Source organism: Polyodon spathula, chromosome 14 (assembly GCF_017654505.1).
Source record: "Polyodon spathula isolate WHYD16114869_AA chromosome 14, ASM1765450v1, whole genome shotgun sequence".
Lineage (NCBI taxonomy): Eukaryota > Metazoa > Chordata > Actinopteri > Acipenseriformes > Polyodontidae > Polyodon > Polyodon spathula.
In genome coordinates this window covers 37,645,549-37,672,148 of record NC_054547.1, presented here as the reverse complement: position 1 = coordinate 37,672,148, position 26,600 = coordinate 37,645,549, and the positions used below count along the sequence as shown (strand labels likewise).

General features: G+C 40.9%; 2 protein-coding genes across 3 annotated transcripts; both read right to left on the bottom strand.

The window, feature by feature from the left end:
- Positions 1 to 5,415: 5,415 nt before the first annotated feature.
- On the bottom strand, positions 5,416 to 17,357 carry LOC121326366 (transmembrane protein 44-like). Of its 2 annotated transcripts, XM_041269620.1 has the most exons (11): positions 16,469 to 17,357; positions 14,845 to 14,974; positions 14,616 to 14,709; positions 14,158 to 14,327; positions 13,696 to 13,782; positions 11,851 to 12,021; positions 11,433 to 11,603; positions 10,479 to 10,583; positions 10,067 to 10,234; positions 8,507 to 8,539; positions 5,416 to 6,013 (listed from the first exon to the last, which is right to left on the bottom strand). In XM_041269620.1, exons 1-11 carry the CDS (start codon positions 16,648 to 16,650, stop codon positions 5,780 to 5,782), a joined length of 1,545 nt encoding a protein of 514 aa, XP_041125554.1. In that variant the 5' UTR covers positions 16,651 to 17,357; the 3' UTR covers positions 5,416 to 5,779. The 2 variants fall into 2 exon arrangements, with proteins under 2 accessions (XP_041125554.1, XP_041125555.1); XM_041269621.1 differs by lacking the exon at positions 8,507 to 8,539.
- Positions 17,358 to 18,334: 977 nt separating this feature from the next.
- Positions 18,335 to 26,275, bottom strand: LOC121327155 (large subunit GTPase 1 homolog). The gene is made up of 14 exons (XM_041271002.1): positions 26,047 to 26,275; positions 25,438 to 25,564; positions 24,987 to 25,107; positions 24,709 to 24,795; positions 24,189 to 24,275; positions 23,862 to 23,922; positions 23,511 to 23,687; positions 22,774 to 23,187; positions 22,315 to 22,416; positions 21,609 to 21,752; positions 20,989 to 21,112; positions 20,426 to 20,505; positions 19,986 to 20,153; positions 18,335 to 19,525 (listed from the first exon to the last, which is right to left on the bottom strand). Exons 1-14 carry the CDS (start codon positions 26,149 to 26,151, stop codon positions 19,349 to 19,351), a joined length of 1,974 nt encoding a protein of 657 aa, XP_041126936.1. The 5' UTR covers positions 26,152 to 26,275; the 3' UTR covers positions 18,335 to 19,348.
- Positions 26,276 to 26,600: the final 325 nt, after the last annotated feature.

Here is a 26,600-nt window from a genome sequence, read left to right as displayed (position 1 = left end):
AGACTCTGAGACAAGAAAAGCTGCAGTTTCAGCGCTGTTGCACACTTTTAATAGACAAAAACAGACACAAACAAACAGACTCAAGGGCCAAAATATAAGGTTTAAACAAAAGAATACTCAGCACACCCTTATGTCAGGTTGGGAAGTTGCCTTCACTGACCGATTCAGAGTCAACACAGTACAACACAGTTTAACAGAGGTTACATGGCAGGGAGGATTTTAGCCCCCTCCCTGCCAACCCTATATTACCAACCCCCCCCCCCACACACACACACACACTTTACATTTAGGGCCTTCGCCCTGCCAGTTGGATTATTCATTTTTTGGTACACAGTAACAAACTGCAGAGCCAATAATGACCTTGCTAACTAAAATCTGTTTAATCCATAACTTGCAACACCCACTCCAAAGCATAACAAATTCAAGTCAAAGTTCCAATCCGATTTTACAGTGAAGTCAGATGCGAGACTCAGGTTGCTGTAGGTCAGATCCCTGTCGGGCTGGGATCTGATCTACAGTACAGATATATAGTGCATTGACCAACGGAAACTTTTTATTATTGGGTGAGAAAGTGCTTACAAAATGCTAGAGCTGCTCCTACCCTTTTAATAAAGCACACCAACTCCACGAGATTGCACAACTTTACACTACAGTACAGGGTTACTGTAGAAAGTTCACAAATTACTTTGATTTTTAAACTGAAAACAGTGTAAGCACTTTCATGAAATACCGAGATAACTCACAGTGACAAGCACCAACAGCTTCAATCATTGTTTACCCCATGTAATGAGAATTTAGTAACAGCTGTCTTACTGTATCTCTGCCAACAACAGCTCTATTCTCACAGTACACACAGACACTGCAGATAGGGTTCAGGTTTAGTTATGCCTAATCCAGTACAGTAATTGGGGAGATTATTTTTGCCTTGAGGGAGGTTATAATCCTGCATACTGTAATCCTTTACTCTAACACTGTCAAAAACTTCATAAGAACTGCAAATGGCTTCTTCCAATCTCGACCTTGAAGCAGTCTTAGGGAATTTCACAGCCATTTCTATTTTTACTCAACAGAACTTCATCATACTGTGAGCACTGGATAAAGATGTTTTTTGATCCCATCCTTGTAAGCAGTCAGGTGTGTAAAAAATAACACACTTAGTTCAGCGTGGCGCTGCAGCTTGACGAGCAAATGCTACCTGGCATCAGTTAAATGGCCCGCACTGTGTCGGGAGATTTCACGACAAGGCGCCAAAACAACATTGGCCACCTCTCTGTCACTTTACTCTTTAACAAGTGTGGGAAAAATAAAAAACAACACTGACATGGCCTCAAAGAAGAGAGTTGTGTTTTAACCTGTAGGAACAGCTAGAGTAGTTTGGGGGCGGTTGGAAAGGATGCAATTCAAACTCTTGATAATGTTAAAATATGTGTTCTACAGAGAGCAGCTGTACAGTATACTGACCGGTTTGCATCAGTGGTACCCACTGGTGTCTGCTCAAAAGTACTTCACACACAGGCTATAAAGATCAACAGAAAGACTTGAGGAACACCACTCATAGCAGTAGCAATGGGAGCAGTAAAAAAAAAAGAAAAGGGGGTGTGAACAAAGCCAGGAATAATAGTAATGTTTTATTTTGATATAGCACCTTTCATAGTGGACCACCATCACAGAGTGCTTTACAAGATACAAGACTAGGGTGGGTAAACAATGTCTCACTTGAAAGATGGAGCACAAGGAGGTTAATTGACTTGTTCAGGGTCACACAATCAGTGGCTGAGCTAGGATTTGAACCAGGGACCTTCTGCTTACAAGCCTGTTTCTTTAACCATTGGACCACAGTCTCCTATAGAGGAATGGGGGAACCACAGCCTTTAATTGAAGCGGTGACCCTACACTACTGCAGCCCAAGTTGAGGTGGTAAGAGGTTACACATTGACCCCTCAAATAACCCTACAGTACATTACAAAGCAATACCATTCACATTCTATAGACAATAACACGAAAAATTGTACGCAATGTTGCATAGCCAATTCACAAAGACTGCAAGTATACAGAACACATCTTTGTTTGTGGCTTCGGGGAATGCTGGATCATACTCGTGTATGATAAAAATTTGTATTAAAATGAAGGTCCTGGGGGATTGCAGGCTGTCCCCCAGTGCTGCGGGTGTCCCCCAGTGATTTATGCAATGTTGAAAAGGGTCATACTGCATGCAGGTCCCAGCTGCTGTGTGTAATAAAGCATGGCATGGCTTGAACTGCTGTGCTGTGGGAGTCAAGTTTTAATTCCTTTATGTTTAGATAATTATTAGCAATACTGTTGCCAAAGTACAAATTCAAAGGTGGGGCAAAATGTGACCTTTCCACCCATCTACTGCAATAAACTACCAAGTTGTAAACACACTTACTTTCCAATTCATGCAGCTGTATAAGGGTGGACTAAAACCACCACAAATATTATATATTTCTTTCAATTTCTCATTTTACCATGTAAATATATATATATATATATATATATATATATATATATATATATATATATATATATACACACACACACACACACACACACACACACACACTGTGTGTGTATATATATATATATATATATATATATATATATATATATATATATATATATATATATATATATATATATTAAAAATTAGTTTGCTTCCAGGAATCGACTGTTGTAATGCACTTTTTTCTGGGATTCCAAAGTATGTGGTGTCTCGCTTGCAGCTTATTCAGAATGCTGCTGCAAGAATTCTAACTAAAACCAGAAAAGATGAACACATTACTCCTGTCTTTGTCTCCTTACACTGGCTTCCTGTGCAGTTTCAAATTGATTTTAAGATTTGATTTTTAACTTATAAAGCTCTTAATGGATTAGCACCCAGTTAGTTACAAGAGCTACTGATCCCACACATTCCTAAGAGGAATCTTAGATCTCAGGATGCAGGGCTCTTGGTTATTCCAAGGGTAAATAATAATAGTATGGGAGGAAGGGTCTTTTCTTATAAGGCTCCTACATTATGAAGCTCTGCCTGTTTTGTCAGAGAAGCTAGGAGTCTTGCTGTTTTTAAGTCTAGATTAAAGACTTATTTATATACACAGGCCTTTTTATTATACTCTTTTTATTATTACTGTTTTTCTGTTTGTTCGTTCGTTTGCTTTAAATATACATGCCTGGAAATGTATTTACTTTTATTTTAAAATAGTGTTTTTATTACAATCATTTTAATGCTATTTTAATCTCTTCTTATTTTGTGTGCATTATGTTTTCTGTAAAGCACCTTTGGAGTCTATGACATAAGGTGCTATATAAATAAAATAAAAATAAATAAAATAAATAATAAATATATATATATATATATATATATATATATATATATATATATATATATATATATATATAGGTATTTATATATAATAAAAATATAAAATATATATATATGCTTTTTGGTTTCAGTTTTCAGTGGAGCAGACGCTGTTTTGGTGCTGCTGACACTACTAAAAGAATTCTCGCCCTACCACTGAAAAGGCGACCTTAAACATACACATAAAACATACAAAACTCACCCAAAACCTCCCGGGCCCCTTTATTTCTCACCCGAGAGTCATGCTGTGGAGTAATTCGGTGTGCAACGTGCTGCGCGCGAGCGAGGTGCCAGGAGTGGGTCTGCTGGCTCGTGAGGGCACTGAAGCCTCAGCTCATTCGACCACATGAAACCAACTGAAGCAAACCGTGTTACTAAGCAAAGGCTAGGTCATGAACAGTGCATGCCTTCTGCTGAGTCGTGAACGTTGCTACTAGGAACGCCTTCTCCAAACCTATGGGAAAGTTAACCCGCAACACCACCTGTTTATACCCCAGTTGCATAATTCACGAATTATCCTATTTGTTTGATGTATATAATGAATCGTAATTACATTTATCACAATGTATCACTCATGGGGATTGCATTCATCTGCGGTCCAGTATAACTTCATGTTAATTTTTAAAGTCCTGTAGTCAGTTTCTGGATTATCAGACTATATTGAGTTACTTTGATGTAATTATTGAATAATAACTTTGTTGTGACAGTATAGATTACTTATCATGGATTAGTACATTATGTTGAATTTACTGTTAATTGTTATATGATATCGATTAATTCGTTTCTATGTGTGAGCCACAGAAATTCCTGATGAATGAGTTTCAAATCCTAACACTGTAATTCCGTGTTTGCAATTCATCATGGATTGCATATGAACAGCCCCTTGTTTTAAAGTGTTACCGTGTATTTAATACAGCGTTGACAAGGCTGTTCACCCTTCTGTGCATAAAAATAACAAGTCGTTCCATTGCACGAACAAGGGGAGCAGTAGTTTTAGTCGCTGTTTGAATTGCGAGTGGCGGCTCTGCATCGTCTCTGTGGTTCACAGCCGCAGCCAGCCTCTCGCTGCTACTTTTCAAAGCTGCGCCGGGCTGTGCTCGATCGGCACGGGTTTCTGAGGGTGGACCTTCGTGACGTCACAGCTCTCTGAGCTTTTTTGAAGATCTTTCATTTGGAAGCTAGCTTGCATTCAGCCCCACCACAGAATGCCAAAGCGAAACGCACTGTTCCCATTTACACATCTAGATATTTATTAGCCTGGGGAAAAAAGAAGTCGGGCGAGCCTGATTGAAGTTAAACGGAGTTGACAAAGTTGTTAACCCAAAGCCAATACTAATTTAAGCGCAGCACAGAAACCAGGTCCAGAGGACACAGCTGGAAAGGAAGTGAAGGCAGACCCACGACAGAAAGTAGGAAACGCTTCCTGCCACAGTGAGTGGTATGTGTGTGGAATGTGTTACCTGGCTATGCTGTCGATGCTAAATCATTGGGATCCTTCAAGACACGACTTGACAAAGATTTGAGATCAGACAGCTACTCGGAACGGGACGGGCAGAAGCGCGGCCCCACGTTTTGTAAATTCGCTTATGGTAATTATGCACTTACCGGTAACTGGAGTTGGAATTAGCCTTTTTTATTTATTTATTTTTTAGACAGCAGAAACTGAAAAAATTGCATTTACTATGTGTAAAATCTAATCATTCTAGAAAATGCAATTGAGGAAAATAATTTCCTCCACGTTATGCTTCACGTTGTCCATATATCACAGGAAAGGATGTTCATTAACTGCCCATCACTTAGAATATTCAGTATTGCGCCAACATCTCATTGGCACCACCTGAGATCAAAGCCCAGCCATGGATCTAAATAGCTTTTCTATTCTTAATGTTTTTAGGGAGATTTCAAACAGCACTGATTGATGAGAACGAGGGCCCCTGTAATGGAGGGGCTGGCTCAGCTCTCATCAGACTCTTAGGATTGACATGACAGGGGACTTGATAACAAAGCAGACTGCTGGTCCAAAGGAAGCAAACTAATGATCCTCTGATACATTTATTTACCCGTGCAGGGCTTCTGCCCTGCCACAACCCCCCTTATTTTTTTACAAAAGAATAAAAAAAAAGCCTAAAAAGTCAAAACCAGTTCCTCCCAGTCACCAATACGATAGGTCCCTGTTAAATGAAACAGGTGGCCAGAATAAATCAATGCGTGATCCTATTCCCAAGCTCTATAAATCCGTGAGCCAGCTAGGGATTTCCAGCACTTCTATTAAATGGCTTGTCACAGTCATTTGGTTAACAAGCTGAAAGCTAAAATTGTACACCTTGGTCTTCTTCTCTCCACGAAGGACACATTCAGGATACATGTCTTGTTTATGTATAAAACTAGAACCCCCCCCCTTCATTTTCCACTTCTTCGATTCTCCCTCTCATAGTCTGCCAAGATGGCAGCAGCTCTCTCCTCTGTCATTTCCACATTTCTGTGACAGAACCACAAGTCTGATTCTGTTTGGATGACAGAGTTATCCAGGGGCAAGCTTGTCCAGTCCTTGAGGGGGAAGACCTCCTGGGACACACCCAAGTTCTGTGGCCTCCTATCTTTGCTCCAATCCTCAGTTACGTCTTCAAAGTCCCACTGCAAGAAAAGAAACAAGGTGAAAACACCAGCTTGCTAGAATGCGGGACATCACAGACTCACACATCTTAACTTGTACAGTGCTTTATGTGGAATCCTCATGTAACAATAGTGAAAGCTGAAATTCCACCAGGTAAATGTCCTGCTGTGTTCCAAGTCAACCACACATTCTTCATTCTTTCCACAACTAAAGTTTCTTGTTTCAATAGATATGTAACTTTTTACTTAACCTTGGGACTCAATCGGACAGGATTTTCTTGAAATGAAATCATTCAGAAATCCCCTCATTACATCAGAAATCCTAATACAGATTGGGGGTATATTCAATTGAGCCAAACTGTCTTAATAACGCCCCTTTAAAAAGAGCCCTCTATAATAAGTTTATAAAAAAAAAAAAAGTCTTTAAAAGTGTCAGGGGAGTAAGGCCCTGTTTTTTTTTAAATGGTGGCAATGTTTAATACAGAAATCATTTAGATCAACTGAATAACTATAACTGAACTATATATTGATATTTGTAGAACTAAATCTTGAGCATCTGGGTTGGTGTATCTGATATGTTCCAACAAATCAGTATTGAGAATGGTTGTTACTTAGCACAAAACTTAAAGAACTCAAAGCAGAGAGGTAGACGTGTAGATCAGAATGCACAGCAGAGTTAGACGTGTAGATCTTTGTACAGAATGCACAGCAGAGAGTTAGATGTGTAGATCAGAATGCACAGCAGAGAGTTAGACGTGTAGATCAGAATGCACAGCAGAGAGTTAGATGTGTAGATCAGAATGCACAGCAGAGAGGTAGACGTGTAGATCAGAATGCACAGCAGAGAGGTAGACGTGTAGATCAGAATGCACAGCAGAGAGGTAGACGTGTAGATCAGAATGCACAGCAGAGAGTTAGACGTGTAGATCAGAATGCACAGCAGAGAGGTAGACGTGTAGATCAGAATGCACAGCAGAGAGGTAGATGTGTAGATCAGAATGCACAGCAGAGAGTTAGATGAGAATGTAGATCAGAATGCACAGCAGAGAGTTAGACGTGTAGATCAGAATGCACAGCAGAGAGGTAGATGTGTAGATCAGAATGCACAGCAGAGAGTTAGATGTGTAGATCAGAATGCACAGCAGAGAGGTAGATGTGTAGATCAGAATGCACAGCAGAGAGTTAGATGTGTAGATCAGAATGCACAGCAGAGAGATCAGTAGACAGTGTAGATCAGAATGCACAGCAGAGAGTTAGACGTGTAGATCAGAATGCACAGCAGAGAGTTAGATGTGTAGATCAGAATGCACAGCAGAGAGGTAGACGTGTAGATCAGAATGCACAGCAGAGAGTTAGATGTGTAGATCAGAATGCACAGCAGAGAGGTAGACGTGTAGATCAGAATGCACAGCAGAGAGTTAGACGTGTAGATCAGAATGCACAGCAGAGAGTTAGACGTGTGTAGATCGTGTAGATCAGAATGCACAGCAGAGAGGTAGACACAGCAGAGAGTTAGACGTGTAGATCAGAATGCACAGCAGAGAGGTAGATGTGTAGATCAGAATGCACAGCAGAGAGTTAGATGTGTAGATCAGAATGCACAGCAGAGAGTTAGATGTGTAGGTCAGAATGCACAGCAGAGAGTTAGATGTGTAGGTCCGTCACGGCACTGACTGAGAACCTACTTCTAAGCAGTGTTTTGTTTTGGATGAGTTTTTGTATTTTGTTGCTATGAGGTGTGGCCAGCTCTTAATACAACCACTCGTGAGACATGACAACGTTAGCTAGTCATTTCTTAACATGATACCCAAAATAGAAGCAGAGAATGCTCAATCTCCCACAGACCCTGTCTATTTAATACTGCACCCGAGGCAGACATGCCCAACCCTTTCTTTGTAATCCCAGATGCTCACCAGCTACTCACTCCCAATCGAAGCTAGCGGAGCGAATTGGGGACACATCATTGTTCACTGATGTAATCTGTGCTTGTGAGGTGGAGAGGGGTAACTCACAGCTGTGTTAGCTGGGGTACAGTTCAACACCAGGAGGAGGCAGCACTGGTCACATTTCATACATCCGGCCGGGTCAGAACCAAAGCCTGGAGCAGAATGGCTCACTGTGGATTTCACAGCACTCCTCACCCAGCAGGGTTAGTGGGTGAGGGGGCTTTTCCAGTACACTAAGCGGCTCAGGTGAAGAACCACTCTGAGTGCAGACAGAGTGCAGGTAGATAGGTAGCTAATGACAAACATTTCAAATGCATTTGTTTCTTTTTTGGGTGCATATATTTGAATACTGCAGATAGATTGTTCCTCCACCATTGATGTTTGAACATTTACCCTGGCCGCAATCTCTGATAATACATTCCAGTTTCTATACAAAATACAAAGTGCATTTCACCAAGGAACTCCAACTCATAAGCTGGGGGGCTATACAGTGCGCCCCCACTGCACCCCAATACGTGCTACAGTACCAGACAAAACACATGCAATGTAAAACTATAAGGTTCCATACCTGTTCTCTGTTTAGGGCTTCCAAATAATTTTGCTGTGGAGTAAGAAAACAAATCAACAGAACTAAACAAAGAGGATCTAGCATGATTGAAAAGCACAGAGAATATCATCATTCACAGCTTAGAGAAACAGGAGGCCGCTGGGTCTGCTCTGGTCAGCGCACCTTGAAGCCATTCATTCAACTGCAGGCAGAGGTCCACATGACAGGGCTATGCAAACTTCGGATGCCTGCAGTTGAGGATCCAGGATAGCGAATATTTCAGTGTTCATTTTATTATGAGGGCATTTCTTTTTGGAATTAAGCTTGATCAAGCCTGGCCCCTGTAACAAGGGTCTGAGAGTCTTTAGGCTCATGGGTGTTGCTCCTCTTTTACCTACACTAGTCCTACATGAGATAGGGGACAGCGTCTCAAGAAAGTGACTCGACCTGTCTGGACATGGGAGAAGTCTAAAACAGGAACGTCATCTCATGAGGGAGGCAGATATACAAAAACTAGGATTATCTTCTGCTAATATTTATTATTATTATTATTATTATTATTATTATTATTATTATTATTATTATTATTATTATTATTATTTATTTTCTTAGCAGACGCCCTTATCCAGGGTGACTTACAGTTGTATACAAAAAATATACATAAAAAAAATATAAAATTATTCACCCATTTTACAAGGTTTTGGGTCATGCTTTATTTTAAAATAGCTTACATACAAATGCCTGGATATTCTTTATTTTATTTTGATGATGGTTGTTTATAATTACTAGGTTACTACATGCTGGTGTCTTTTAAAATGCCTAAACAAATAGAAACCCTTTTCACCGATATGATCGACTCATGAGGGTTTTACTTCAACTGAAAATGATATGCAAGTCATTCAATAACAACTAACAGTCAACAAATAATGAAACCAATTTCTTAACATGTTAGTAGTTATTAAAAGTTGTAATCCAAAAACATTCCCATAACGCAGGAAACGTGAAAAAGGACAGCAAAAGGCAGTAAGAAGTCCAATTTAGCTGTAATTTCTGTTTGTGTATTATACAATACTGCCACCTGTGGGACTATGAAGGAAGTACATCTTGCATACATTTTAATTTAGTATTAAATTGTAAAACACAAATAAGTTATTTTAAGTGTCATTTTTAACTGATAAACTACTGTAAAGCCCCTTACATTTGGGCACAAGTCATTTGATATATTACTTCTGTTATGGATCCTAGTTTTAAAATGTTTTGTCATGTTTCAAGTGCTAAACTACTAATTTCCAATCCTAAATATTGCAATATTCACGTTAAACACTTTTCAACTTGGCAAAGAGATGGTTGTATGGAAACCTGACAGATGGAAGCACAGCTGTTATGTGGTAGAGTATGGGTTAAGAATAGACTGACCAACGCCACCGGATTCCATCATACAAGATGCAACTTCCACTACATGCCTACCACTTTGAGTAGTTACAACACAAGTTAAATTGCCATGCATTTACTGTTTCCAATCTAGTGGCATGAGGTGGTCACCCTGTGAGAGGAATGGCTGGCAGTGCCAAGCACGCGTACCTCGAGCTCTGAGGTCATGGAGAGGCCGCCTGAGACGCTGCCGGAGGAGGAGGAGGAGGAGGAAGAGAGGGCAGCACGGATCACCTTCAGAGGAGGGTAGGCTGGCGGCTCAGGGTCCGTGGGGCTAACCTCTCCCTCCCCCGGGAGCCTTACCGCTCCAAATGGAACCTGCAACACACATGCATTTCTTTGCTTTCTTTTCTTTTCTTTTCACTTCTTTCTTTCTGTCTGTCCAAAGCTTTGAACGTTACACGGTTGTTTCGTTTGGGTTTTATTTCACTGGATTTACACCATTGTACTGTATACAAGCAACAAATGAGGACATGACTTGAACACGGATCAGAAACGAAACCGTATGCTTTGTACAGATTTCAGCCACCACAGCAACACACTGAAACAGAGCTGGGAGTACCTTCTGCACTGGTTCAATGCTCAGGTCTATGAAACGTCCAATCTCAGCCATTCTGTGTAGGTAGCGGTTGTTAGGGAGTGTATTAAGTGGTATCCAGTCAGAATCCTACAAAGAAAAAAAAGGTTGACATTCTGAATACACTATACTAATGAGCCTCTCGAGTATCTATTGAGGGCGTACTAACACAGAAAGAGCACAACTTCAAGCCAGGCTTTAATTAGCTGTGCGTGCAAAGCAGTTCATGATGTGTGTGACAGTTACCGCTGACTTTACGCTTTTTATGTAGAAAAAAAAAAACCTGGGTAATTAAATCCACAAAGGTAATGGAAGACATTTTTTTCGTTGTTGTTTAAGCTGTAACTAAAAATGGAAGGAAAAAAATGAAGCAGAGAGTTGTTGTGAAGGAGTACAACTCTACAGACTGTTTGTGACAATGTGAGACCTTTCCATAGACACGTCCTGTTTGCTGCTGGCAGGTACAGACAGAGCCAGTGTTAGACTCGTCAGGGGCCCCCGGACAGAGGCTGAGGTGCGAGCCCCTCCCTCCTCCCTCCTTCCTCCTCCCTCATCCCTTTTCCCTCCACTGTTACTTTGCTTGGAAAAGAATGTTCACATAAGAAATAAACAAGTCACTTCAGAAAGTAAACTAAAAGATCAGTTGGCCTAATTATTGTTACGTACCTGTTAAAAGGCAATGATACCATTTCACATTTTACAATTATCGTAAAATGAAACAGCATCATGAACTAGACTATGCCACTTGAAGGTGACATATGAGGTACTGTTATGAATGTGCAATTAGTTTTTCACTACTCTGTAGATATGAGCCCCAGTAGGGGGCACCCAGGCAATTGCCCTGGTTGCTCACCCCTAAAACTGCCTCTGTTTCCAGATTCAGCATTAAGCAGTCTGTGCTGTTTCACAGTAAACAATAGAAATGAACTCAAACCATACCCAGCGTCTCGCTTTCGCTTTTTTGCTTGATTTCACGAGCAGCTCCTCCTCCTCCTCCCATACTCCCAGGACAGACTGGGCTAGCAGAGCCTGGGTATCGGCTCCTCTGCTTCTCTCAAGGTCTTTCTGCTGGCTGGCACTGGACTTCGCGCAGCACAGCAGCAGCAGAATCTGTGAGTGTTGGGTCAAGGGGCAAAGGGCAAAGTGCAGAGGAGAAAGCAATGGTTCAAAAGGAAGAGAGGGATTCTCTATTTTGTGAAGATGGCAGCTCTGTGTGTTTCTTCCTTTGTTAATACAGGTTTTAATTTGTTCTTAAAAGTGGATCATCCCATAAAAAGGTTGACAAATAACAATGCAATATGCACAATACGCACAATAACAGTACATAAATTGTGTTTTTTATTCCTGCAAAGGATACAGCAGTGTCCAGGGTTGCACAGCCCAGCGAGTTCAGTAACCATGGCAATGCTTTCAGGATGTACTTGAGCTGTTTGTCATGGAATAAGATGGCTGCTGCATAGAGGACACTGGCCAAGATGGAGAACACCTGAGACCAGATAAGGACTGCAGAGAACATCCTCACTTTGTACTGAAAGACACATCCAGGGGTTAGTTTACACACAGAAGAGTCTCATGATCTCTACTGCTTTGTGTTTTATTACTTATAGAGATAGAGCCTGTAATTACATCACTACAGTAATGCTGCACAGCACAGTATAAAACAGAGGGAGATAGAGGCTGTAATTAGATCACTACAGTAATGCTGCACAGCACAGTATAAAATAGAGGGAGATAGAGGCTGTAATTAGATCACTACAGTAATGCTGCACAGCACAGTATAAAACAGAGGGAGATAGAGCCTGTAATTACATCACTACAGTAATGCTGCACAGCACAGTATAAAACAGAGGGAGATAGAGCCTGTAATTACATCACTACAGTAATGCTGCACAGCACAGTATAAAACAGAGGGAGATAGAGCCTGTAATTACATCACTACAGTAATGCTGCACAGCACAGTATAAAACAGAGGGAGATAGAGGCTGTAATTAGATCACTACAGTAATGCTGCACAGCACAGTATAAAACAGAGGGAGATAGAGGCTGTAATTAGATCACTACAGTAATGCTGCACAGCACAGTATAAAATAGAGGGAGATAGAGCCTGTAATTACATCACTACAGTAATGCTGCACAGCACAGTATAAAACAGAGGGAGATAGAGCCTGTAATTACATCACTACAGTAATGCTGCACAGCACAGTATAAAATAGAGGGAGATAGAGGCTGTAATTAGATCACTACAGTAATGCTGCACAGCACAGTATAAAACAGAGGGAGATAGAGCCTGTAATTACATCACTACAGTAATGCTGCACAGCACAGTATAAAACAGAGGGAGATAGAGGCTGTAATTAGATCACTACAGTAATGCTGCACAGCACAGTATAAAACAGAGGGAGATAGAGCCTGTAATTACATCACTACAGTAATGCTGCACAGCACAGTATAAAATAGAGGGAGATAGAGCCTGTAATTACATCACTACAGTAATGCTGCACAGGGCAGTATAAAACAGAGGGAGATAGAGGCTGTAATTAGATCACTACAGTAATGCTGCACAGCACAGTATAAAACAGAGGGAGATAGAGGCTGTAATTACATCACTACAGTAATGCTGCACAGCACAGTATAAAACAGAGGGAGATAGAGGCTGTAATTAGATCACTACAGTAATGCTGCACAGCACAGTATAAAACAGAGGGAGATAGAGCCTGTAATTACATCACTACAGTAATGCTGCACAGCACAGTATAAAATAGAGGGAGATAGAGGCTGTAATTAGATCACTACAGTAATGCTGCACAGGGCAGCTGCTTGGCGGCCTCTCACTACAATAAAGACGCAATTATTTTCATTACTTCTACAAGTTTCATAATTGCAATTAAACTCTCAGAAATGATTCCCATGTTGGTACTTGTGGTGCCCTTATTTAATAATGTCAGTGCACTCCTGAATTTAAGTTAAAGCAACAAACAAAACACTTTTAGGATAGGCTGAGTGAGCGTGAAAATGATTAACCTTAAATTCTAAACTATAATAATAAAAAACAAAAAAAAACCTTTAATATAGGTTTCTATTATTTTAATGTGCACACAAATCACTTTGCCCATAAAAGTGTGGATATGAAAAAAACAGAACAATCAGTTGTTTTCACACATGCAGAACAAACAACAGCATACACAAGTTAGGTGCTACTCACTGCTCTGGAGATGTGAGAAAACTTAGACGTCCAGCAGGTGATGAACGCCACCAAGCCCAGTGCGTAGCCCAGGATTTCTGTGTTATCCTGAGAAGAGAAACCACACGTGAGATCCTAAACTACAGGACAGGTCCAGTACAGTTCTGATAAAGCAATGTCTGCTTAACCTAGCTCCTTCGGTGTTTGGTGTTTGTGACAATACAAATCTGCAGGAAAGTTGATAAAATGAAACAAATGCATGCCAGTCTCTGAACCTCTTATTGCCATCTGCAATTCTACATAATGACCATTAGGTGGCACTGCCATCCTCTGTGAGTCCTTTCCTAGTGGAACTGGAATAACCATGTGCTTGTCAAATCCTGCTCTTATCTGATACAGGAGGGGTTGTTATTATGTATTTAAAATTGGAAAATTAAATATTAGTAATAAAATTCATAATGCTAAGAAGTGTGACTCGGTTACCTGCAGAAATGTGGTCAGCAGGCGTCGCCCGGTCCCATGAAACACCTGCTCAAAGGGCTTGCTTTGAAATGTGGTCTTTGAGATGTAGTACCCTGATCCCACAGCAAGGGGCAGTGTGACGGCAAACACATTCCTCTTCCGCCTCCCCTTCTTGAGTTTCTTCCTGCTGCCTGAACGTGAAACGAAACGATTCAGATCACAGTAAGATTCATTTTCAGGGTTGCCCCCTATACCTAAGAGACCCTACAGAGCACTTGAATCGCATCGCATACACGGGTCTGTGTTGACGGAACATATCCATACAGCAAGCTGGTCCCTGTTCCTTCCTCTCCTAGTCCCAACAGAAAGTGCTTTGAACCTGAGACTGCTGCCAGTAGAAACCAAGGCGCTGCTCCCATGTCCCCCTGGATCACCACAATTAGCCCCTGATTGTTTATTTCCATTCATGCATACTGTACCTCCACTGCTTGAAGTATCCCATTTACAGACAGGGAAGAAAATGAGGATGAAGTAAAGAATGTCTACAGCAGTCAAGTAGGCTCCAGTAAAGACCTAGAATTGAAACAAAAGAGGAAAGACATCAGTGGGTATTGGAGGTTAGGATTAGAAACCATGAGCCCCGGTCACATAGAGATCAGCTTATTAAACAACAGAACAGTGAATGGGAGCTTGTCTCACATACTGTACCTGTACAGTGAGCTGTTTTGCTAAGAGGGCTCCCAGGGCGTTGCACATGTTCCCCAGAAAGCTGTAGACAGTGATGAACGCAGAGCTGCTAGAGTGGACTGGCTTCTTCTGGCACTGCAGACATATCAGCCTGAAACAAAACAACATGAATCTGCAAACTCCTTCTTGGGTTGCAATCACACATTTATTTGTGCAATGCTCGTGAGTTTCCATTGGAAGTAATGTTTCAGTTGTATCCTGTGTATACTGAAAGGATGAATGCAAGCTTACCCCTTATAAAATCTTACCAAGGTGTTTTTGAACAGAATTTTTGCAGTTTTCTCATGCTTTTCCCATTTGTGCGTGGGAGGACCCCCTGTATAGTCAAATGACTCTCAACAGTGACCCCGCCTCTTGAGATTTCTTTGAGAATCAGAATGTTTGGTGACACATCCAGTTCCAAGTTGGAACAATAGTTTTGCAAGGACAGCAATGCTTTGTTCAGAATGTATGTCAGCAGAAACTGACCATGAAGATTCGCTGTAGGTTTTTAAGAATTGTGACAAGGCCTAATTGGAAATAGGCAAACAACTAAACGCTATTCTGAGGCATGCCCTCTTACATCGGGGCCAGCAGTAACAGCACCATGGCCTGGTCATGAAGACATTCTGATTGCTTTATCAGGCTCTTCTGAGGAGGTATTTCAGCGGCTGCCTCAATGCCCATGGCTCTAACATCACTTGTCACTTATTGTTGTAAACCAAACTTTTCTTCAGTGCAAGGGTGTGACAACCACCAACTCACTGAGTACTGTATTATTATTATTATTATTATTATTATCATTATTATTGAGTGTGTATCACTCTGAAATATTTTTGCCAGTGCCAGTGTGTTGTTGGTATCAGGAGAGGATATATTTTTATATATTTAAATAAAGGTCGATTCTATTTTAAAGTAACATATTTTCAGGATGGATGTTGATCTGAATATGCTGAGAAATGGCTCAAGACATTTGTAATCAGTAGCAAATACGTTATTAAATAATAATATGGCTCTCTCGCTGCTTTCCAAATTGGAATATTGTACAGGAAGAGGAACTTCCTCTACTATACTGTACATTCGCTGAACATACTAGTAAATAAACCTTGCAATGTTCTTTTAACAGTCCAAAACTCTGCAATACAGGTAAACATTGCAATACTAAGCTCTGATTTCCCACAGTGCGGTGGAAATCCATTGCTGATAAATATGAGTGAGATGTGACAATAACCGAAGTGATGTACTAACCAGGTGCTTGTCCCTACTGACCCCTATTATACAGTGGACGAGACACTCCAATTGCTGTAATAAAAAGCGGGCGGGTTTGACTGTATTATCCTGTATTACGTCACCCGTGTCGTGGAGTCCCTGGTACGAGGCAGTGAAAGCAGGGGCTCAACAGGATACACGATTGATGCATTTCTATAAGGCAGGCATCCTGGCATGCATTGCTCGTTATACACAGAATTAAACAAAACAAACCCATTTCATTTCTGCCTTAAAATGCAGATTGTTGTTTTAAAATTGTAACGTGGACACTTTTACTACGACTACTACAAATAATAATAATAGGGAAAGTATTTGTTCGGGTGAATTATATACTTACATCGTATGAGCTATGATCCATAGGAAGGCGGATATGACCCACAGACAAAATGACATACAAACTCTCTCGTTTGCGAAGCACTTAGTTAAATACTCCTTGTGCCACAGGGAAATGATCTGAGACACATCGAGGCCGTCTGTTTGGTTCAGTCCACTACCGGCGAGATCTCCTACATCACCCATCCTATAACCAGCCAATATATAATTAGAATTACATTTAAATATATGTGTGCGCTACGTTCTTGCAGTATTTTGAAGATCAAATGTTTAAAAGTCTGCAGCGTTCCACCACAGTGGAAACTACACAATTTTACAAGCAGCTGTAAAATTACTTAAGAATTGCTCATGAAATAAAAAAAATTAAAAAATACGTAAAAAAAGAATTCCACTTTTCCACCGAAGTTGTGTCGTTCCAGTTCAGAGACGGATTTGTTCAATCACTTCCTGGCCGTAAGAAGAAGAAAGAAAAAAAAAAAAAACGCTATTGTAGTGGTTAATCCCTACAATCCAGAACCAACTGACTTGAAATACTAACACTATTTTGCATATAACACATGTATCTTCGTCACAGAGAGAGAGAGTAATTAAATGAAACAGTTCCCTTAAGGAGAGCGCGTAAGTTGTTCCCTTGCTTGATAAAGTTCCCACTGCACCGCCTGCGCGCCCTCCCTCCAAACCTGGGATCCTACCAGCCAGTTTACATTCCTCAAGCAAGCTGAAGAGCAGATTGAGTCTCCACGCATTATTGTAGCCTTTTTAAAATGTTCAGTAACTTCCCCATTAGAAGTAAAACTAAGGAAAAACACACAATACCGACAATCCACATAGTCCAGTAAATTTGTGCAGCTGAAAAAGGCAAAACGGGTTTGCGATGTTCGACAGACAGGATTGTCAAACTCTTCTTCCATCCTCGATCTAGCTTTGAAAACAACTTCACTGTACAATCCATTTTCTTTCAGCTTTTTACCTTTAAAAAACCCTTTGTAACTTTTTGTTTGTTTGAGCTTTATTTAGTGAAGTGTGGTTTGTGTGTGTTTTTATGTTTATTTTGTTATGGCAGCCTCAAGTCCTGGAAGTAAAGGAATGGCATTGTATTTACAGACACAGCAAATCATTGGGTCCCACCATGGTCAAGAAAAAAAGAGGCATTCATAGCATTAGAAAACCCCACAAAATGTGATTAAGGTAGACCTGAAAATAACAAGCCCTGCATTGTACACTCTTAACATAGGCCGTGTCGTATTACACCACCGCTTCTTACAGCAAAGCCTCAGAACAGAAGCCTCTATACAAAAACTGTTTTAGAAGAGAATACAACCTATTTCTGTGCATCCATGCATGTAAATAAGACCATCTACACAGGAGAGCACAGATCAGGGGTCTTTGTCTAAAGCCCTGCTGTCAGACTAGAACAAAATCCCTTTAGGTATCTTGTTGATATCATCTTTCTTTCTTTGTTCTTTTTTCATTTACTTTTACAAGACTATCAAGTCATTTATTTGCTTGACATTTTAGGAATGTGTAGAAGAAGGACATAACGGCTTGCAAATCTGGTCCAAACGGTAAGAAAAAAAAAAAAAAAATGTACCCAAGATACACACATGCCATAGCTGTCCCATGTAAAATCAGCACAATCAGGCTCACGAAAACGCAGATCACCACATCCTACACTTGTGCTGAAGAAAGTCCTAACCAAGTCTTATCACCATCAGATAAGCGAGGCTCTTGACACATGTAAATACTCAAGTCCAATATGATCACCTTGACCGTGTTTAAATCACAGTAGCTTCACAACAGGCCCTCGGCCAGGCCAGTGCTACCCACCCCCCACCCCCAAAAAAAATTCTAACAAGCACACACACCTAGGTGAGTATATAGAAATAATTTTAATTGCATTTGGAATTCACCAATTCATCAGAGGATGAAACATTTTTGTCCACAGATTAGTTACAGGTCAATCTTTAGTCTCAAGCCTCTGTTTCTTTCAGTAAAGAAATGCTTGTGAACTAGATGCCTATGATTTCCACCTTGTTCCACATGCTGTACATTTTTTTTTTCTTTTGGTTAATTCAATGCAATTGCAGTAGCAACTGTTTTGACCACAGAACTCATCTGGGGGGTGACACCAGTCTATCAAATCCTACTGCCATCAGCAAGCTGTCAGACCTAACAGAATTCTTAGCATGGGCAGGGCTTGTCAGCAGCCAGTTCTCATGAACTTTCTCGATAAGGCGCTACAGCGAGGCTTGATTAATTTTCTAACCCCACCTCCACTTGCGAAAACAGAACTTGACATCTCAATTTAACTGGGACTCAACAATCGCCACTGGGCCTTGCTGTACAGTATTTACCTAGGGGTGCAGGATATAGCAATACAGCAGGAATACACGATACATGTCAAACAATTAACCAACTCCAACACCCCAACTCCAGAGACTTGACGGTTCAGTTCAATTTCAACAGTTTTGGTTTTTTCCAGTCTTATTGCAGGATGGTACCTGTTTTTTTTATTTTCTTCTTTAAATCTGTTAAAACCTACATCTAACAGTTAATCTGTAAAATCAACAGGATAAAACAATTAAATACATGTTATTGTATAGGAACGAGTAAACTCAAAACACTGGAATATATTCTTCATGCTGTAAAACACCATGATTTAATAGAAAAGATTCACACTTTTTTTTTTTTTTTTTTTTTTTTTTTACTTCAAATTGAAAATAGCAGGTTTTAAAATAACCAACTGTAGGCTGAATAATTAGATTCAATTAAGCATGTTAATGCACAGATCATAAGAGCTGTCATTAGCAGACTGTGGAGCACCGCTTCCCTGTGCTGGGTAATGGTCTTTCTGATGCAGTCTCATTGCAGGTGCTGTGAAAGGTCAGGCATCCAGGTGTTTGTTAAGCCTGCGCACTTTCTCTTTTTTGTTCCTGTTGCCGTGTTTTTTCCAAGGCTTTCCTGCCATGCTTTCCATGCTGGCTCCGGGTGCCGCTGGCAGATTTCCTGGTTTGTAGCCCATGACTGACTGAACGCCCTTGGTCAGCGCACGGACATTCTCCTGTGAGAGACAATGCAAGGGGTTAGCATCCCTTTACAGACCACAATTCGACAGCTGCAAACACTGCATAAGAGAAGAAGCAACACACACACACACACACACACACGCACACACACGTTTGTATTGCGGATTGTAGAGTGCACCCAGGAAACTCTCATCACTGTGTTTTGCACAGTGTGTTAAAGAGAAGAGCTTCATTTTCACCTGTCACGAATTGTTAATTAGTGATAAAAAAAAATAAATTAAATAAAAACAAAAATTTAAGTCTGTTTCTCCTTTCCTCTTGTGTAAGCAAGCACGCTGCAAAAACTTGAATGTCAAACAGTACAGAGCAGTATCTAACCATCTTTATTGTTATTTTGATATTCACTGCACACACACTGGCTGAGAAAACCGCAGCAGACCTGGCTTCCTGATGTCAAAAAGACAGACGACACGTTGTCAGAATGTAAAAACTTGCCTGGTGGAAGAAGTTTTTATCCACAGTGTTCTCGATTCTCTTGACTTTCTGGGGCTTGCCAGTCCTTGTGGCTCCTTGCTCCTCTTCATTGTTTAGTTTCTTGTCGTGCTGGGGTTGAAAATCGCTGGCTTTTATGTAGGGTGGAGGATGACAGTATAAAAGCTTCCCCTAATAATTAGAAGGAAAAAAAAAATTATAACAAAATACTTATGTTTTGAATAGATTTATATGGCCAGGTTTTCTGTGCAGGACTATATGGATATCTCACATCTCAAAACATGGAGGTGCTTGTTCCAGATCATCTTACCCCGCCCTCTATCAGAAACATAAGTATACTATATAGTACCTGAATATTATTCTGTATATTTAAAATAAAAAAAGGTAGGGTGGGTGAAGCAGCACCCGATACGAGATTCTACAAAACATCGAAACAGACTCACGTTAACATAATCCTTCAGGATGTAGCGGGCCGATCTGGGCTGGTCAGGCTGCCCATGAGCAGTCATGAACCCTCTCATATCTAAAATGAAGAAACAATTTGAAACAAAGTGTAAATGCTGTGGATAGAGCTCTCTCTTTCTCTGGCATCTCAATTCTGTCGATCAGACCCTACAAACATTCAAATCATGCGAGTCACATAGGGGCTACTCTGGTGGCTCAATACAAACAAAGGAGGTTAGATTCCAGCCTGGCTCTGGGATGAGTGGCATATTAGCAGAGTGGATTTATTCTGCTTCAGGGTTGTCTTGGCCATCAGTGTGGAAAACCTACTAATAGTTTTAAAGAGGCCGACTTTGTTTTGTGATCTTGCCGGGTCAATCACAAGGCAAGGTGTACCTCCTAAGAAGCTCAACTCAAGCAAAAAGAAGGGATTGAAGCTTCTCATCTACAAAATCCAGCAAATTCTGGGGATTTAACACAATCTGTAAAAAGTGATACAGCAATATCACAATGCATTCTTGTGCAATCCTTCTACATAACGAGAAGTGTGATAAAAACTTACACCCATACGCTGTGAGAAACTCCTCAGCGGTGGGTGCGCGGTCTGGATCCTCATCTTCTCGTGGTCTGATGATGTTAATCCCGTAGGTGGCCTCTAGAACGTGTCGTGGAATATGCTGGCATACGTGGTACTGTTAAGGAACCTCGGAAGAAAAAGTTAACGTTGTCAAAATAATTCTGTATAACCTCAACGTGCCTCAGAAGGTACTTTAACTTTGAGAAAGGGATCGATTAAGGCCAGTAAGTAATACTGCAATTACAACATGGACAAGCACACCACAACAGGCTGACGTTAAAACTCTTCACAGTATTTTGAACCCATTTAAAAACATACATCAAGGACCCAAACACAGCTGCAATAACCCTATTAAACCTAAAGAAAGTATTTGTATTGCATAAACAAAGGACAAACAGTTAAAGGGCAGCAGTACTTAAACAGACCCCTTTTTTAAAATTAAGGGTCACTGGTCTTCCTTCCACTTTGCTACATGCGATAGGGATGGTGCTTATTGGCATACCTGTGTTCACAAATGATCGGAAAACCAGAAGTAAAAACAACCTCTGAAAACTGTACTGTACTATAAATGGTCAATTCAAAAACAACAACTTTGGAAAGGATATCAAAGAAATGGGAGGCACGTGGTCCCTCATCTGGTCTATAGGCAGGATTCCGCAGCAGATCATCTCAGCTTTCGTGGATACAAAGGAGGGCATCACCAGGCCAGGGCAATCGCACAGACACAGACCAGGCTCCACGTACAGGGTCTAAAACACAAAACACACAATCTAAGCCGTTCTGTTACTCGCTCCAGAGGCTTGTTCTGATGTGTCTGGCATCCTGGCAGGAACCGAAAGTATCAAGGAGCTTCCCTGTATTGAGAAACCCATAAACTGGAAGGCACGGCTTTGGGTAATGAGGAGCGAATACTGTGATTTGCTGACTATAACTGCTTCTTTAGGGGCTGCTAGCTGGCTGCAAGATGCCTGCAATGAGCTCCCATTTGATAGCTGAATCTATATTGAATCTGTGGATTTACAGTCTAGCACAGATTACTTTGTGGAAAGAAGAGAATACACAAGCGACAAAAACCTGTGAATTATTTATTCAATATATTTTACTCCCTTGGCACACATGCTAGAGGCATTGCGTCTATTTTTGTTTATAAAAAAGGTGTAATAGGCAACATTAAATAAAACTTTTTTTTTTTTAAGTTCACACAGCTGATGCTTCTTTGGGCTTCTGTAAAAAGATGACCACAGAAAGCACAAGTAACTCTTTTACCTGCAAGCACAATGTGTAAACAGTTTCACAAAAGTCAGGGATTACCTGAAAGTGCTTTGTATGCCCTGGAGTTGCAGACACCGAAACCTTCTTGTTCCTCAGAATAGTGTTGATTGTGGAACTCTTCCCTACATTGGGATACCCCACCTTTACAAAACAACAGAATAAAAAAGAAAAATCAAATGTTTTATATGGTTGTCCAACAGTGTAGCAGAAAGTACATGGGAATATACTGCAGGTCGGTTTCTCGGGCTCCAATCAGTACTAATCTAAGATCAGTCATTGCTAGTTGGGGTCTGGAAATCCAGCTGCAAGCTATTGCTTCCACTAATTTTTTTATGTACACTTAATACGATTTCTTCATATACAGTGAGCCATAAAGTCAGAGCTGGAGGAAAGCTCTGATTTAATGGTGTTGGGCCACCACCGACAGCCAGGAGAGCATCAAGTCAACACAACAAGACTGCAAGCCCTGTATATTTTATCATTTCAGTAAACACTCACCAAGCCCACAGTAATCTGGCCCTCTTTGACCCTGGTCCCTGTGTGTACTGCTTTAAAGATCTCCAGTAACTCTTCTTTCTGTAGCAGGCGACTGGAGTTCCGCAGTGCTTTCTTACAGGGTCTGGCAGCGCTGGAGGCCTCGTCCATGCTCTCTGTGCTGTCAGAGTCCTGGTCTTCAGAGCAGGTTTGCCAGTCCCCTTCCTCCACACAGTCCTCAAAGGTTTCACTGCCCTCGTCCTCCTCAGGGGCTGCTGGGCTGCCCTCCAGACCTGCTGCCACACTCCCTGACTGCTCAGCCTTCTCGAGCCGCGCTCGGCTCTTCTTGCTTTGATTTTGATTTTCCGAATCCCCGTCTTCGTCTTCTTCCCCCTCGTGATCACTCTGTTCTTCCGTGATCCCTTCAAGCTCTTCTCCCTGAACAGATCACAAGAGTACAACAAAATACTCATGACTATTTCCTATTTACATTCATATGTTTAAAAAAAAAAAAAAAAAAAAAGATCCTAAGTCTATTCAAGCTCCTAGTATAGAAGTTTTAATAAGCAGTCATAAAGCATAGTTTAATTAACGCTGGCTGGAAAAGTACAATTACAGAAACGTTAAAAAAGATCTTGTTTATGAAACCCAGTTCCTGTGGCAACACCACCAAAAAGCACAACTCTATTAGGAGGTGGCTCTACTAGCTGTATGTATGTGTGTGTTGTTAGTGGGTTGTTTCATAGAGTAATGCAGCATACCTTTTCTTCAGCATCCAGCCTCATGCCCTCAGCCAGTGCTGACCAGAAGACGGCGCGGACTCCCTCCTTCTCGAAGTGCCTCGCCCACACCCGCCGCTGCTCCCGTGTCAGCAGGTCTGCTTTGTTAAGCAGCAGCATGTTCTCCTTCTCTTTAGACACCTCTTTGACGTAACATTCCTGGAAGGAGCAAAGGATCACAATTCAATATAATGATATTCCAGATATTCTATCATCAAAAGGCATGACGAAGGCAAGAGCTGACTTGTTTCCTCCTTAAGTAACCTCTGCCATTCTATACAGAGCTGCCTTGTATTATTGTGAACAATCTCAAAATCAGTCTGGCCAACTTACCAAATCAAGACTTCTGAACAGCAGGGGGTTTCGGGCATCGAGAATTTGAACTACTACGTCGCTGTAAAAAAATAAGAAAATGAAGCTCATAATTCAATGGAATAAGCATATAATGCGATATCCATAGGAACATTTTTCTTGCTGGGATGGAAATCAGACTCCTGTTGCACAGCCGTTTCACCCATTCCAACAGGCAACAAGGTCTGGGGCACCTAACTAAGCTCATTATAAAAATTGTCTACAGAAAGCAGTCCAAAATGCTGCCATTTTACAATTAGATAGTGGAGAGGAACGTAAGGAAGAAAAGCTTTCTTGTGCCGTCCTCACCTTCTCTCAATTACTCTCCAGAGCTGCCTCCAGAAATCCAGATTCCTTTCAAAAGGGGTTAGAATCAGCGTCTGCTGCTCCTCCAGTCTAACCAAACAAAGAAAACACAACATCCGATAATGTGGTCTACTTCTACAGTGCTTAATTACATTCAGGGTAGAACTGTTTGGATCTTCACTTTTTTTTTTTAATCCAGGACACGCAAACATTTCAAATACAATGGATAAAATGTTCCACCCTGGTGCCTTTGTTCAGGTACGGAAATAAGACTTTCATTGCATAGCAGTTTGATCCATTCATGGTTTTACTATCAAATGGGTAAGACTGCTATGCAATAGGACAGCTATATGGTCTGACTGCCCAGTAGCTAGACTTTTGGAGTGATCAAGTACCAGGAAGCAGCAGCAGATTTTCATCAATAGCGCAGTCTTTGAAATATCTGCATATTCCAAACTGAAGCATAAGAGTGCCTGTTTTCTCCTATTCCCGGGCTCTGGTCATATACAGTGTAGGTACTCACAGTACAAGCTGTCGCCTCCACAACAGAAAGTGGTCTCTCTCTGCGTGCTGGAGCACCTCAGCGCTTGTGTTCTCATCCCAATGCGGTCTGAAGAGAAGGAAGAAAAAGAAAGAACAACATTATTACAGCTGCTTTTTCTCCCATCCCCTTTAAGCAAGGCAAACCCCAGAAGGCACAATCTAACACAACCCAGTCCCACTTGTTATCAGCGCTGGGGTCAACTGCTTTTTTCCAATATGAATTGAAATGGATTAAAAGGACTTGCTGCCATGTGTTACCTGCGGGGTATTCTGAGGAAGTGCTTGTTCTCCTCGTGAAGCTGCTTGATTCTTTGGCTCTCCTCTGCTGTCAGCAGGCCGCTTCTGGCCTCCGCAGGAACAAACTTGATATTGAGCTTCTCTGAATACAAAAGCGGCACTAAATTAGTTTTCCACCGCAATTCATTTTACACAAACAGTAAACCCTCATAAATGCACATTGTAAGAATTTGTAGAACGTAAATACAAATCTTTTATTATTATTAGATAATGTGCAAATGCAATTTCGAAAAGTCTTTAGGAAGCTCAGAGTCAATGATAACAATCTGGAGAAGATTCAAGGCAGTTAGGGTTTTCACCTTTTAGATTTCACATTTATCCCTGCACAAACAAACAGCTCTTTAGAGGTGTGCTCACTGCTTCTCTGAAACCTGACTCGACTGCACGCATAAACACACACAGTGTTTCTTACCAGCAACAAACTCGGTTCCTGCAAGTTCAGCTGTGGCCAGGAATTCATCCAGAGAATTCTGTTCCGTTACAGACTGCAGGTTAAGCCGACCCCAGTCATACCCATCGTTCAGCTCACACGTGTGGAGCTGTGAGGAGAAACACAGGGGTGCTGTACTGTCAATACAAAATAAAAATCCATTAACCTTCTCAATTCTTAAATAAACTGAAGGGATGCGTGTTTATTTGTGTTTGTGAAACGTAAGACCGCTTTAAGAATAAATAGTCACGTGGCTTTGTTTGGAAACAAATACCTGTTACGAGCTGTTTGTTATCGATGGCACTGTCAGTATGACTGCGACCTCACTCATCCGATGACTTGAATTCAGAGGAGCATCATTTTATCAGCTTTACAGTAAAGCATACCTTGCTGCTCTACGGGACTCTGACAGCGACTTGTTTTAAGACAGTGTAACTAGCCAGGCAACACTTTAAAAAAGAGAGCAGCCATGATAAATCAATCAATCAATCAATCAATAAATAAATAAATAAATAAAAGAATAAATAAAATAATAAAACAAACAAACAATAAATAAATAAATAAATAAATAAATATTATGAAACCGCCTACCCAGGACCCAGTTTTCTTGTGGCTCCGACCTGCAAGCTGTCTCTCTTTGATCAAGGCCCTGCCTAAGCCCGTACTTCCACCGGCGCCGCTTTTCTTCTTTCCCATTTTGTATTTACTTTGTTTTAAAAGTCAATACCGGTCCCATAACCTCAGAAATGTTAACAAAGAAAGTGTGATTCGCGTCGACTTTACCCAGCCACAGTTCTGCAAAGCATGCGAGAGCTGAAGAGGAGACATGGAACAGACCAATATCAGACCAAAGGGAAACATGAATTAAAACTGCTTAAATTATATATCAAAATGTGCACCACAAATAAAAGTGGAGTTTGAAAATGTGTTATATCATATTGTTTATTAAGGATACGTGGAACATAATACAAAACACATTACAATGATCATTAAATTGGGGGCTCTATATAAAATACCCCCCTTCTCCTGTTTGAGTAATAGTAGACTCCGTGTTCTGTATTAGAGTACCGTCCTGAGCAGCGGTAGTGAAGGAAATTAGTTCCTACCGAAATGAAAAAAAAAAAAAAAAAAAAAAAATATTGGTA

Excerpts from the sequence above, each read along its gene's own strand:
- LOC121326366 (XM_041269620.1), bottom strand. The coding sequence starts at position 16,650 with ATGGGTGATGTAGGAGATCTCGCCGGTAGTGGACTGAACCAAACAGAC. Across the intron at positions 8,540-10,066 it reads CCATGACCTCAGAGCTCGAG|CAAAATTATTTGGAAGCCCT; the intron begins GTACGCGTGCTT and ends CTTACTCCACAG. Across the intron at positions 6,014-8,506 it reads AAGCCCTAAACAGAGAACAG|TGGGACTTTGAAGACGTAAC; the intron begins GTATGGAACCTT and ends CTTTTCTTGCAG.
- LOC121327155 (XM_041271002.1), bottom strand. The coding sequence starts at position 26,151 with ATGGGAAAGAAGAAAAGCGGCGCCGGTGGAAGTACGGGCTTAGGCAGG. Across the intron at positions 24,796-24,986 it reads TTCCTCAGAATACCCCGCAG|ACCGCATTGGGATGAGAACA; the intron begins GTAACACATGGC and ends CCTTCTCTTCAG. Across the intron at positions 20,506-20,988 it reads GTTTCTCACAGCGTATGGGT|ATATGAGAGGGTTCATGACT; the intron begins GTAAGTTTTTAT and ends TCTTCATTTTAG.